General features: G+C 38.5%; 1 protein-coding gene across 3 annotated transcripts; it reads left to right on the top strand.

Annotated features, from left to right (window-relative positions):
• Positions 1-1,456: 1,456 nt before the first annotated feature.
• LOC122965367 (microtubule-associated protein RP/EB family member 3-like) lies at positions 1,457-10,994 on the top strand. Of its 3 annotated transcripts, XM_044329382.1 has the most exons (10): positions 1,510-1,562; positions 2,498-2,548; positions 4,376-4,443; positions 5,164-5,288; positions 5,397-5,542; positions 6,411-6,570; positions 6,683-6,724; positions 8,026-8,162; positions 8,659-8,811; positions 9,396-10,994. In XM_044329382.1, the coding sequence occupies exons 4-10, from the start codon at positions 5,168-5,170 to the stop codon at positions 9,462-9,464; spliced, it is 828 nt and encodes a 275-aa protein (XP_044185317.1). In that variant the 5' UTR covers positions 1,510-1,562; positions 2,498-2,548; positions 4,376-4,443; positions 5,164-5,167; the 3' UTR covers positions 9,465-10,994. The 3 variants fall into 3 exon arrangements, with proteins under 3 accessions (XP_044185316.1, XP_044185318.1, XP_044185317.1); XM_044329381.1 differs by lacking the exon at positions 2,498-2,548 and having other exon boundaries at positions 1,457-1,562; XM_044329383.1 differs by lacking the exons at positions 2,498-2,548; positions 6,683-6,724 and having other exon boundaries at positions 1,457-1,562.
• The last annotated feature ends 2,093 nt before the right edge of the window (positions 10,995-13,087 follow it).

Genomic DNA, 13,087 nt, shown 5'->3' with positions numbered 1-13,087 from the left:
TATATAGATAGATAGATAGATAGATAGATAGATAGATAGATAGATAGATAGATAGATAGACATAATAAATATTTTAATAGATTAACAGATTTGATACAAAAAGCAAAATCACATAAATTAGGATGAAATTAAACTTTATTCGTCCGAAAGGAAATGTGTCCCAGATGCTTAGTATAGAAAATATTTATATTTGTGTAAACATAAATAAACTGTGTACAAGTCTGTCTGTGTAGGACTAGATATTGATATCTGGTCAACTATTCCATGTAGTTAATCCTTTGTATTGTAATCCTCTGCATAGAGGATGACACTGCAAGAAGAAAATTGGATAAAACAGTTGGAATACAAATGGAAAATAATGAGATATCCATAAAAACACAAATATAAACATTTTCCTGCCATACTTCAATTTCTACCATGGTTCAAAATTTTTTTGCTATTTTATTTTTTACATATCACATGCAGAAACAGAAAATCAGGGTTATTTTACAGAAAGAAATGTAAAATATTTAACCAGAATCCTGTTCAAATAAATGGGAATCCTTGGTTCAAAAGGGAAAACTCCAAAATATCAGCTCTGTTATAATTAATGAAACCAGGCTGCACCCTGGTTGACCTGCTACTGTGAAAAGTCAATCAAAACTGAATCACATTGTGCAGAGAAATGCAGCTGTAATGCTCACTGCAGGTGGAAATTTTGCACCTTTTGTCCACTTCTACATCATTACTGTCAGTGCAGAAAAATGTGTTCCTAACATCTGTATCTTCATCCTCCTCCTCCAAATCCTCCAACACTACAACTTCAGAGTTGTGAAAGTTTTCCTTGTCTGTATAAAATCAAAATTCATTAAACGTTTAGAAATTCATGCAGTTCTTTTAAATAGTACATGCTGATTATGTTGTTTAGCCTTGTGAATCCCAGTGTGTTTATTCTTAGATAATAACACCTTAGCTGTTGGTATAGAAAGTTCACTATGACTCAATAAGTAGAATAATATTAGAATAAAAATACTATTATACAATATTACTGTTATAACCATATTAGGAATACTTCTTGTTGCTTTTATTTATTTAGATGAATTGTAATGTGTGTTGTTGTAACTGAAACTTAAATAAATCTGTTATATTTCTCTGGTTTATTTATTGATTTGTTTTATAGTCTTTTACTTTATATTTGTTGTTAATGATATACATGTTGGAATGTGTGTGTATCTGACATTGTGTTCTATCTTTTGTTCTTTTTATCTCCGCCTTGTAAAGCACTTTGTAATTGCAATAAACAGAGAAAGACGGAGAAGCAGCAGCGGTCAGCTCAGGTTAATCATCAAACATGGGCCGCAGCTGACGCGCTCGCGGACCTTTTCTCCATCATGTCTGCTCATCGGGATCCCAGTTTCACTAAAAGTAAAAGGAAAATCCTGCAACTGCACCGCGCAAGCGCACGCATGCCAGCAGCTTAGGTTGGAGCGATCTCGCGCAGTTTACCGAGGCAACAGTCGGGATTGTGGGTTGTAGCAACGGAAAGCCCATCATCTGAAACAACGGGACAGTGTCTCGCTTCTGTGAGTAATATTAACTCAACTTAACTTAGAATACGCTTCTTTACAGTTGAAACGGGGTTATTTTACCGCTGATTTGACTTATACCTTAGATATAATAGTTGTACCGTCCCGTCGGTGAAATTAGTAATGTGCGTGTGTAACGTTATGATCGAAAAGGCCTCCAGAGGGGGTAACGTTAGGCTCAAAGAGTCGATTTCAGTTGCACTTTTTTGTATTTTGAGCTCGGTAATATTGCTGTGGTGAAACTAAATCCGCTGGAAACCCTCTAATTTCAACAACAATAGCGAATTGCCAACTTAGCAACGTTAGCAGAAGTCAGCTAGGAGCTAGCATTATAATACTGCCTGTCGCACCGTCGGCTGCTGTAACGTTAACTGTCAGAGCAGCCAGGCTGAGCCGTGAAGCGGACCGGTGTTACACCGTATTTGGTGACCCATCAGATAACCATCTCACTCCTCATGCCTGTAACTTACCAACACTACAGGTCAGAGAATCTGACGAGTCACCAAATACGGTGTAACACCGTTTCCAGCCTGGAAAGTTTCAAACACAGCAGGGGGTTTCATGTGTTATGACGTTATCATATCTACTGTCATGCCACAGTAATAATAAGTGAATGTTTTTCCTGCTGCCGGTGTCGCACCAAATTATGCGACACATCAGATTCTGTGGTCTAATAACATTTTTTTATCATACTTTTATCACATAATGTAGCAACTGCTTTCAAATAGGATGCATCCATAGTCGATTGTATTTGGTTTAGATCATAAACTTTAATATGTGTAAAGAGAAAAAACTCCAGAGGACACAGATAGGGTCACACATTCTTATAAGCTTTATATCAGAAACTATAGTGTACAGGTCTTTCCACTTGACAAGAATGAGGCATCTGGCCAAAAGAGTTATTCAGTTTTTCATATGATTTGATTTTGCAGGTTTTAGAGTGAGACAGCAGTTGCAGATGGTTTGACAGACGGAGATAATTTGTAAGACTGTATTGCATATTTCCAACCAAATGTTATGCAAAGAGGGGCATGTGAAGACTGACGACATCTATCATAGTTCCAGCTTCTTAAATGTGAATATTTTCTCTGTGATAGTAAACAGAATATCTTTGCATTGCGGACTGCAAAACAAGACATTTTAAGTTGCATCTTGGCCTTTGGGAAACAATGATAGAAATTTTTTCACCATTTTTTTGACATTTTATAGACCAAACAAAATAATCAACAGATGAATCAATAATATAAATAATTGTTGGTTGCAGCCCTTATCCTTTGACATCACAGAATCTAAATTCAACCACAGCTTTCGAATGCTTTCAAAGCATTTTTGCAGCTGCAGTATAGCTGAGACTCCTTATCAGGTCAAAGAATCTGATTGGTCACAGAAATTGGTTTAACGCCTGCTTTTTAGTTGCAGGAAATGTCCAGCTCTTCAAAGAAGTACTAATTTAATTCACTTAATTTGTGTGAGAGAGAGTGGTATGAAAGGAACTTGCCTTTTAGGATTTTTTTTTTTTCATCAGGAGAGACTCTTGATAAGAGTTAGTGTGATGTGTTGAAGATCGAGGGAATGTTTTAGAAATTAAAATAAAAATAGAGAGTGTGTCATTGCTAAAGTCCTGGTTTGAGGTTACATTCCTACATTCATGCATCTTATTGTAAATCACTGACACGATACTCAAGGTCTGTAGAATTAATAGCCTGCATTTAATACAGCTATAGTTTACTATCAGTCAACTGTGGCTGCAACCAATGATTATTTCCATGATCATTGTAATTACTCTGCAGAGTTATTTGTCAATTAATCGATTAATTGTTTGATCAATGAAATGTGATAGAACAGTCCCAGAGGCCAAGCTGATGACTTCACACGTCTTGTTTTGTCTGAGCAACAGTTCAAGACCCAAATGGATTTAAATGATTATAATTTAAGACAAATTAAAGCAGGAAATCTTCACATTTGATTTTGGCCTGGAAAATAACTTAAAACACTTCATCAATATTCATAATTCTTAATCAACTAATCTTTTTAGCACCATTGTTAACTAATGAATGAAAAGGTTACGTAGTAGTCATTGTTTGTAGTGTCACTGTCACTCCTGGTTAATTTGCTACAAATGGACTTTGTGTCTTTCACATGGATTGTTGTTTGTTTTCAATGTGTGTGCAGTTTCCTTGTTTCCTTGTGTGCAAACAGCCAGGAAGCCAAAATAAAAGTCTCAGATCAACATGTGATTAGTGACCATTATGCAAAGTCAATCCGCAAATAAGTCAAAGTAGATTTCTGGAGTATTTTTCTAGACTGATAGCACGCTGTATGAAGACCAGCAGATTCACCAGTCACAGCCAAATTAGCAGCATTTGCCTGCTGGACAGTGTTACCTCTGTGAAGCCCTGCAGTCAGGAAGTGATTGTTCAGCACAGCAGCCTGTATGGTGTTTATTTTGGAGTCGGTTAGTTCACAGGAAACGCTTTGGTACTGTTGGATTTTTCCTTATCTGTGGCTGTCAGTGTGATGAATCGTAGCTGTATTAGTTTTTATGCCTGTTGGATACACTTACTGGTGATCTCAGCTGCCTTTGTGAACTATGATGAGTTACATCATGTTGAACCTGGAAGAGGATTAACCGAGGCAGAGATTAATGGCCTGTTGAGTGAACTAGTGACTTGCTGCTTGGTTATCTGTGCTGTATCTCCTTGTAAGCTCGTGAAGGTGCTCTTGAGAAGGACGCTACTGTCCTGACTCCTCAGTTGTTCATAGTGCAGTTTGAATATGAGCAGGACTGATATGATGGTTTCTGTCTCCAGGTCTTTCTATAAAGTGGTCCAGCACAATCCGGTTCTTAACAGTTTGCACCAACACACACCCAACACAGGTGAGTAACATTCAGTCTTTGTATGTCTGTTAGTATGAAATACTCAAGGGGCCTTACATTTGCAAAATATATGACTCTTGCTTTACTAATATGAGTGCTAAAGCGAGTAAAGCAATAAAAAACAGAACAACTACCTGTCAGTAGTGTCTGCAGTTGTCTGTGTATGCGTCTGCTCGGGAGTATAAATGAAGCTTAATACTCAAAAAAATATAAACAAGCACAGAGATTGACTCATGTTTCAGAACAGAGCTGCACAGAAGCTCCCAAAACGCCATTGATTTCCGTGTGCATGGATATTTGGCGTTATTTTTGGCATTATAAAAAGGCCTGGCGGGGGTTCTCGTTGGCCTGGCGGCCTGCCAGAGCTGTACAGTTATGGGGGAAACACTGCAGTCAGTGTCAGAGAGGACTACCTCTCTTACGCAACAGAAGTCACCCGGCTCTCCTCATCCCTGAAAGTAGCTTGTCACAGCCTCTGTGTTGTGGCTTCATAGTTACCGCTGCTCCCCTCGCCACTCAGTTGTATGTTGTCCTCGCTTTTTAGCTCCTCTCATCTGACAAGCTGAAGAGACGGAAGAACATGGAGACAAATTGAAAAGAATCCAATGTCGTTCTACTGTAAATTGGCACAAAAAGCATCTTAAACTGCGTACTTATAATATTTATCAGCCTTCAGAAACTGCTCATTCAAACTGTTGCTTAAAATATTGTGCGTCGCAGGAGGATGGCGGTGAATGTCTACTCCACCTCTATGACCATAGAGAACCTGAGTCGTCATGACATGTTAGCGTGGGTCAACGACTCTCTACAGCTGACCTACACAAAGATCGAGCAGCTATGTTCAGGTAAACAAACGCATCTTTTAATTCGACCTGCAATTCAATCGAAAGTGCAGATGAAGCTCTGGTATTAAATGTGTGTTTGTGTGTGTGTGTGTGATCGGTTCTCTTCAGGTGCTGCGTACTGCCAGTTCATGGACATGCTGTTTCCAGGGTGCATATTGATGAAGAAAGTCAAGTTCAATGCTAAATTGGAACATGAATACATCCACAATTTCAAGGTCTTACAGGCTGCGTTCAAGAGGATGAATGTGGACAAGGTGAGAGCACACACACACACAGGTTAACAGAGCTGTTGAAGCAGTAAGTGGACATACTATACATCAAAGGAAAAGATTGTGCTTTTCAATTTTTTCATTTTTTCATCAATGTTTAAAGGACTTTTGCGGAGAATGTAACAATCCTACATGTTTATGTCGTGTCCACCAGTTTGAATTATTTCAACTTTGTTTCTGAGGAGTCGTTTCTGGTGGACGGCTTGAAATACTAAATTACCCATGGGCCTCAGCTGCAGTTTCTATGGAGAAGAAGCCAGTCAGAGGCACAAATCACAGCAGTAGCAAATTCAGCAGTAGCAAAAGGTGCCATAATTGCTGATGTTTAATTTATTCATAACTGACCCAGAATTCATAAATGAATTAATTTAAGCTGTAGGTTATGTTTTCAGTTTTCTAGCTGCTGTTAGTGATGCACTTAACAGAATTTTAAGCCTGGATGTTTTGTTTTTTTTAACCAAAATGTACCTTGGGTGTCATATTTAACTTTTCACCTTGCTTTTTTGCAGACTTGTACCTCCAATTTTTTGTCAAATAACCAGTTTCTAACACAGTTGTTCATCCTTCATACTGATAATTTAAACAGGAGCCTGAAATAGCTCCTCCTTACTTACAACTCTATTATTACTTTCTGATCATCACTTTATCCCCAAACTTCCTGTTTAGAATTTGAAATTCCAACTAGTGACCCTTCAATCTCAAGTTGGTCTCTCTGTCTCCAGGGCAGTGGTCTCCTTGGCATTGCAAGCATGACCGTTCTTCTTAGATAAATACTCTTCTGTTGTCTCTTCATAACAGATTCTCATCACATTGTCTTCTCTCTTTCTCTCCCTCCTTTTTTTCCGTGTCTCAGATCATCCCTGTAGAGAGGCTGGTGAAGGGGAAGTTCCAGGACAACTTTGAGTTCCTTCAGTGGTTTAAGAAGTTTTTCGACGCCAACTACGACGGGAAAGAATACGACCCTCTACAGACACGGCAGGGCCAGGAGGGAACGCCGCCTCCGCCCAACCCAGGTAAGATACACTCACACACACGTACACTGACACACGAGTCAGCTGTGTGAAAACATGCTTCATTTCATTGCTCTCACCTCTTCATGCAACCACATCCCCACCTCTAACCCAGGTGAACCCATTCTCCACAAACCTAAAAGACCCATCCGCTCAGGTAACATCCCCTCCATCGAGCATGTGTGTGTGTGTGTGTGCTTGTCAATGCTTGCAGAGAGAGTCTTACCCACATTCACCCTGTGTGTTACTTTTGGATTGGCCTTTTCTGACTTTTTGTGGGCATTGAATGCATATCTGTGGTTGTGTGCAGCTGCAAAGTTTTAAACAGCCATATCTTTTGTTTCTTCTGTTCTTTGTTTTATACAATCCCACACGTTTTACAGACGTAAAAACTATAAAGCAGTCCGTGACTTCCTTCACACTTAAAACAGATTTGTGTTTATTGATTTGATTCAGCCAAATGATTTCTTGAGTTTCTGTATGTGAAGAGTATGACAAAGAGGAAAAAAATCCGACATGAGTTATCAACTGTCTCAAGGAGAAGTGTCCTTTGGTTTGGTTCAGTACAATGTAGTAAACGGGCTAAAACCTGCAAATATATGAAAGTATTCTACTTTAAGGTAATCAATCAAAAGTGAAAAGACATCCTAATAAGGATTAATCTGTGCGTGTGTGTGTGTATGTGTGTTTGCTCTTGTACTTCTGTCTTTGTCAGATAGAAGTAATTATGCTTTTACAAAGGAAACCTTTGCAAAGTGAGGACATGTTTAGAGCTGCAATGATTACTTGATAATCAGAAAATTAATTGGCAACTATTTTTTTAATCAATTAATCGTTTCAGTCATTTTTCAAGAGAAAATGCCAAATATTTGATTTTCCTTTTCATATATGACAGTCAATTGAATATCTTAGACTTTTAGACCGTTAGTCAGGCAAAACAAGCAATTTGAAGACATCACCATGGCTTCTGAGAAATTGTAAATGTCATTTCTTAACATTTCATAGTCTAAATGATGAATCGACTAATCGTGAAAATCATTGACAGATTAGTCGATAATAAAGATAATGGTTAGTTGCAGCCCTAGACATTTTGGCTTGTCCTCACGTCCTGAAGGGGCTGGTTGATGACTGGTTGATGACTGGTTGATGGTTAGGACTTTTAAGGTTAATCTTAGAAGTGGGTAGGGTAAAAGTTTGACATTTATTCACACAATACACAGTAAATATGTAACCTAGCAACAGTTATGCATGTAAAATATAAATAAAGCATGAGATTAAGAGGCCAGTTTAGAGAGCTGCATTGCTTAAAATGAAGTGTATCTGTTAACTCCGACTGACTGACGGATGACTGAAAAAAAACACAACTACAACTAGTCTGGAGCATAGATCCTATTGGAGTTAATGGCTACACAATACAGTGTAGAAATACTAATGTACGTGTTTGTTTCTGTCTTCCAGGCCCCATGAGAACATCCCCCACAGTACCGAAGACTGTCCCCACCCCCCAGAGGCAGATAAATGTGGCATCAGCCCGCAGGAGCGCTCCTGTAACCCGCAACGGAGGAGATGCTGAGCTCATGGAGCTCAACCAGCAGGTACCACTGCTGTGATTTGTTAAGGCGTTTCTAATAACACCCTCTAGTTTCTCACCTTGGCACCGCACCAAGGTACCAGCATCCCTGTGCAGCTCACACATGAAACTGCGTCATCAGATAAATATGCAGTATGACACAGCAGTTGTCTTCCCGTTGCATTAGTGCCTTTCAGGGGTTTGGAAGTTTCTGAGAATCCTTTTTTGGCAAAAAACACAACAACATAGTGTTGAGAATATCAAATGTGTCCATGTTGGATGAATACGGCTCTGACATAATGAAATAATTCACAAGGTCACAACAGGGTCAAGTGATTTGGGGACTGACTCAACACATTCTCACATTGTTACAGACTATTCTTCATTTTCTGTTAATAACATTCATTTTTTGCAGGTATATTACAGTAATTATTAGCTTTTACCTTTTCACTGTTTATCTTTTTTTTTTGTAATATTTTTATCTCAAACTCACAAACTTCTTGACCTGTCTCTGCACACAGCTGCTGGATCTGAAGCTGACTGTAGACGGGCTGGAGAAGGAGAGGGACTTCTACTTTGGAAAGCTGAGAGACATTGAACTCATCTGCCAGGAAAGCGAAGATGAAACCAACCCAGTCATCAACAAAATCATTGACATACTGTATGCTACAGAGGTAAATACAAGCGAATCAGACACACTGATGTCAAGCACCAGTATGTGGATTTTACAGTGTATTACTAGCATGCAGTAATAGCAGCTTAATCAATACATTTACATGCACACAAGAAACCAGGTTACTTGGAGAGATCAGGTTATGCAGGTAATCAGAGAACATGATTACCTGTTTGCAGTTGCAGTTGTTTGTAGTGTTGTCAGTTGTTATGTCCTTTTATATGAGGCTCTTTCATTCATCACTGTTCCTCTTTGCCACTGCAGCTTTTTTTCCTCTTGATCCATCACAACATTTTACAGTGTTGCTGACTGATGTAACTGTAGTTCAGACATGCAGTGAAAAAAAAAACAAGTAGCAGTATGTGTAAGATGTAATAGAGGTCTGATGATTACATATTTTAGAAGTGAGGTTTCAAAGCCACATAAAGTATGCTTGCTGAAAAAATGAGGATATATGCAAACACAAAGGAGAATTTGTGAACAGACCCTCATTATCACCAACTAGAAGTGATCTAACGGGCTCAAAAAACAAATGTTATAACCACTCATCCTGCTGTACGCTGACCTACGTCTTATCTTTTGCAGGAGGGATTTGCACCACCAGAGGATGAAGAAATTGATGAAGGGGCACAGGGAGACCAGGAGGAGTTCTGAGCTGATCCTCTTCACCATCACCACGTGTGATCGTCCCGTTCTCCTCCCACCTCTCACCCTTTAATCTCCCTAATCATTATTGTCATCTTTCCCCCCTCTTCGTTTCACCCTTTTCTTTTACTTTCTCCAATCTACCCTTACGTCTCCCATCTTGTCTGTGGCTGTCCATATCCATGACGACTTTATTGTACAGCCTAGCTTCCACAACTTCTACTAGCAAAGGACACTTTACCCAGACCTGTCGGGACTAGGGCCCAGCAGCCTAGCTTGGCTTATTCGACTGATTCTTGCTTGTTACCAGAGGGGACAGCTGCACTGCAGGGCTGCTAGTCTGTCAAAGGTTTAAGGTTAACAGCAATGAGATTACAGGGATCCAGCACTGACAGCCTGGAGCCAACAGTGCAATCAATCTGTGTGTCTGAAGAGGCAGGTCACTTTCTCTCACCGTGCACTCTGATTGGGTGAACGCACACATGCATCAGGGTTCTCTGCAGAGTTTATATATATAAAAAAAAACACACACACACACAATGTTTTCCACACAATGTGATTAGAATGAGGATATTTTTGACTGACAAAGTGAGATTATAGATGGTCCCTTAAGAGAGAGAGGCCTGCACATGCATATATTTTGAATATATCGCATATGATGACACATGTGAACGTACATTTAGCACGCAGACATATCACAAACTTTGAACTGCTCATATGTACATGCATTCAAAAAAAAAAAAAAAGTCATCATTCCAAGGTTAAAGCAAAACTATCACAGAGTATGTTTTTATCCATCAAGTTGTCCCACCAGAGAGGGTTTGCTCATGAAACAGTTTTGACAGCTTGTTTATGAGGCAGCATGATATATTTATGTTTTTATTTATTTATCTTTTTTTAATCTGCTCTATACATTTTCTGAAAAAAAAATGTGGTTTTGGATTTGGGGAAATTGAAGGATTTGCACTAAATGTAGCGAAACAAACCGACTGAAATGATCCAAAATGCCAACACGCAGTGACTGGCTGCAGCCAGAAAGATAAAGGAAGATGCAATTTTTTATTTTGTAGATTTGTTTTTTATTTGCATTGAATTCCTCAATGGCCACGTCAGTGTAAAACGTATTTATCAGACAAATGTCAGGCTTTGAATTCTATGAATGAACAAATGTAAGAAAACAAAAGCAAAAAAAAAAAAAAAAAAGAGTACAGACAGACACTACTAAATACTAATGTTTGACTGTGTTCATCGAGTTAAACATTTTTAGCTGCTATCTCTATTTTTCTGTTGCCGTATTTAATTGAGTTTTCATATTTTGTGTAGCGTTAAAACGCCACAGTGGCTGCCAAGGAACTATGGGTGTGGTTTATTGTGATTGGCAGCCAGGCTGAGTGTGATTGACATTAGTTGGACCAGTCTGAGAGAACATAACATCAAACCCTCTCTCACCGTTTGTTGCCATGGCAGCCACGTGATAAACTTGCATCATTTGGAGTTACTGCTTGAATGAAATAAAGCTCTGAGGTTCAACAAAAGCAACTAACCTGTGTGCTATCTGCCATGTTTCTGCTGTATTTCTCATTTATCAGGATTTTATTTCTAGCAAACTGTTCACATTACACACACAAACACATTTATAGTGCAACCACAACTATGTTCTATCTACTTGAACAGATATTTTTGTGATGTATTGCTATGAGAACAAAAGTACAATAGACTAGCAAAATACGAACATATTGAACCCAGTATGATGTCCACTGTGATCAGTGTTTAAGCTTCCTCTCACACTGTATGAAGGAGGTCTTGAAAGAGATCCAGGAGAGTTGTGCCAAACACTAAGCGACTCATTTGAGCGACACTAAGTGCCGCTTTTGAGAGACATTGCAGCCAACACTGACCGTCTGTTCCCCAGTTGGTGGCCAGACAGAAAATTGTAGCAGGTCAGCTGGTTTAACTAAACCATTTGTCAACGATGCAGCCCACAACACCCAGCTCACAGGGATGAGACATAACTCACAAATATAGTTCATTTTACTGTTTTGTATCCTGATGACATCTCAGATCTCACTTCACATCAAGAATAGACTAACGTCAGTAGGAGAGCTGAACCTTTTTTTTTGCCTAAAACTAACTGGACTAAATGTCTTGGCTATTGCTTGAGCAAAGATTAAATGTTAAACATATTGTTAAAGATGCAAACAAGAAAATTATTAGCAGATCATTATTAGCAAGTCATGTATCTGGGGCATGGTCTGGGCTGATTATATTACACTCTTCCAAAAGATTTAATTTTAGGTCCATCTGAAGATGTATTTATTTATCTATATATTTAGATCCTCATTAATTGTCACCAGTACTACAGATACTCTTATTATTTAAAAAATCTAGACCAAACTACTAAGTTTTCATTAACTCTGTCCTGATTTGAAATCCATTTTGTGCCAAAATCCATATTTTATGCAAATAAAAGTTTATCTGAAGCTTATATGAGGCTTCAGCAGTCTGAGTTAGTCATATCAAGTGGATATCTGCCACATTTACAGTCTCTTTAGCATCAAATTCCCTCTTTGTGTTTCCTTGGACAGTGTTTCCCTGTTGAGCTGTGGTGGAAGTATAGTAACAAAAAGAGGGACTTTGGCACTAAAAAGACTGTAATGTTGAAAGATGTCTATTTGATTTGACTCATTTGGACGCTGAAGCTTCATATTAGCTTCAGATAAACTTTTAAATACATTTTTGTACAGAAGGAGGACTGTGGATTTGGTCCCCCATCACTTCCATTGTAAATGCATCATGAATCTTCAAATGGTTTCAACAGGTTTTTCTGAACCTCCTGTTCATACTGATTATTATTTATACTGAAGCATCAGTGTTAGAGCAGCATGTTACTGTTGTAGCTGCTGGAGGTGGAGCTAGTTTCAACTACTTTATATACAGTTAGCTAGTTTACTCCAGTGGTTCCCAACCTAGGGGTCGGGCTCCTCCAAAGGGTCACCAGGTAAATCTGAAGGGTCGTGAGATGATTAATATCACCATCTTTGATTTGTGGTGAAATATTGGATCATTTGAACATTTATTGAAATGAAACTATGTGAGAAGTTTAGAGGGAAAAATCACTTTTTGATGGAGCTGTTAACAACTCATAGACATCTGAAATGTGACTACACACTGCTTACAAAAATGTAAGACGTCAAAAGCCAAAAAGGTTGGAAACCACTGGTTTCATCTTTAACAATGTGTTGTATTTTAAAAGCTTGTTATATTGGCCATTGTGTCAAATCTTCACCGAAAAGTAACTAAAGCTGACAGATAAATGTAGTGGAGTGGAGGTGGAGTGGAAGTATAAAGTAGCATCAAATGGAAATACTCAAGTAAAGTACAAGTACCTCAAAATTGAACTTAAGTACAGTACTTGAATAAATGTACTTTCCACCACTACTATTTCACATATCACTGCTAATTATATGTAAATACAATTTTGACCTAAACAGTAAGAGAACTTACACTGATTTTCAAATAACCACGGTTACTTGGGGTGAAGCATTAAGATATGTTCAATAAAAACAAAGACATGTATCAACTCGTCCACTTACAGAAATATGAAAGTAACGGATCGGACGCATCACTCTGAC

This window comes from Thunnus albacares, chromosome 16 (genome assembly GCF_914725855.1).
Source record: "Thunnus albacares chromosome 16, fThuAlb1.1, whole genome shotgun sequence".
Taxonomy (NCBI): Eukaryota; Metazoa; Chordata; class Actinopteri; order Scombriformes; family Scombridae; genus Thunnus; species Thunnus albacares.
Note: the sequence above shows the minus strand (reverse complement) of the source record. Positions and strands in the feature narration are given on the sequence as shown.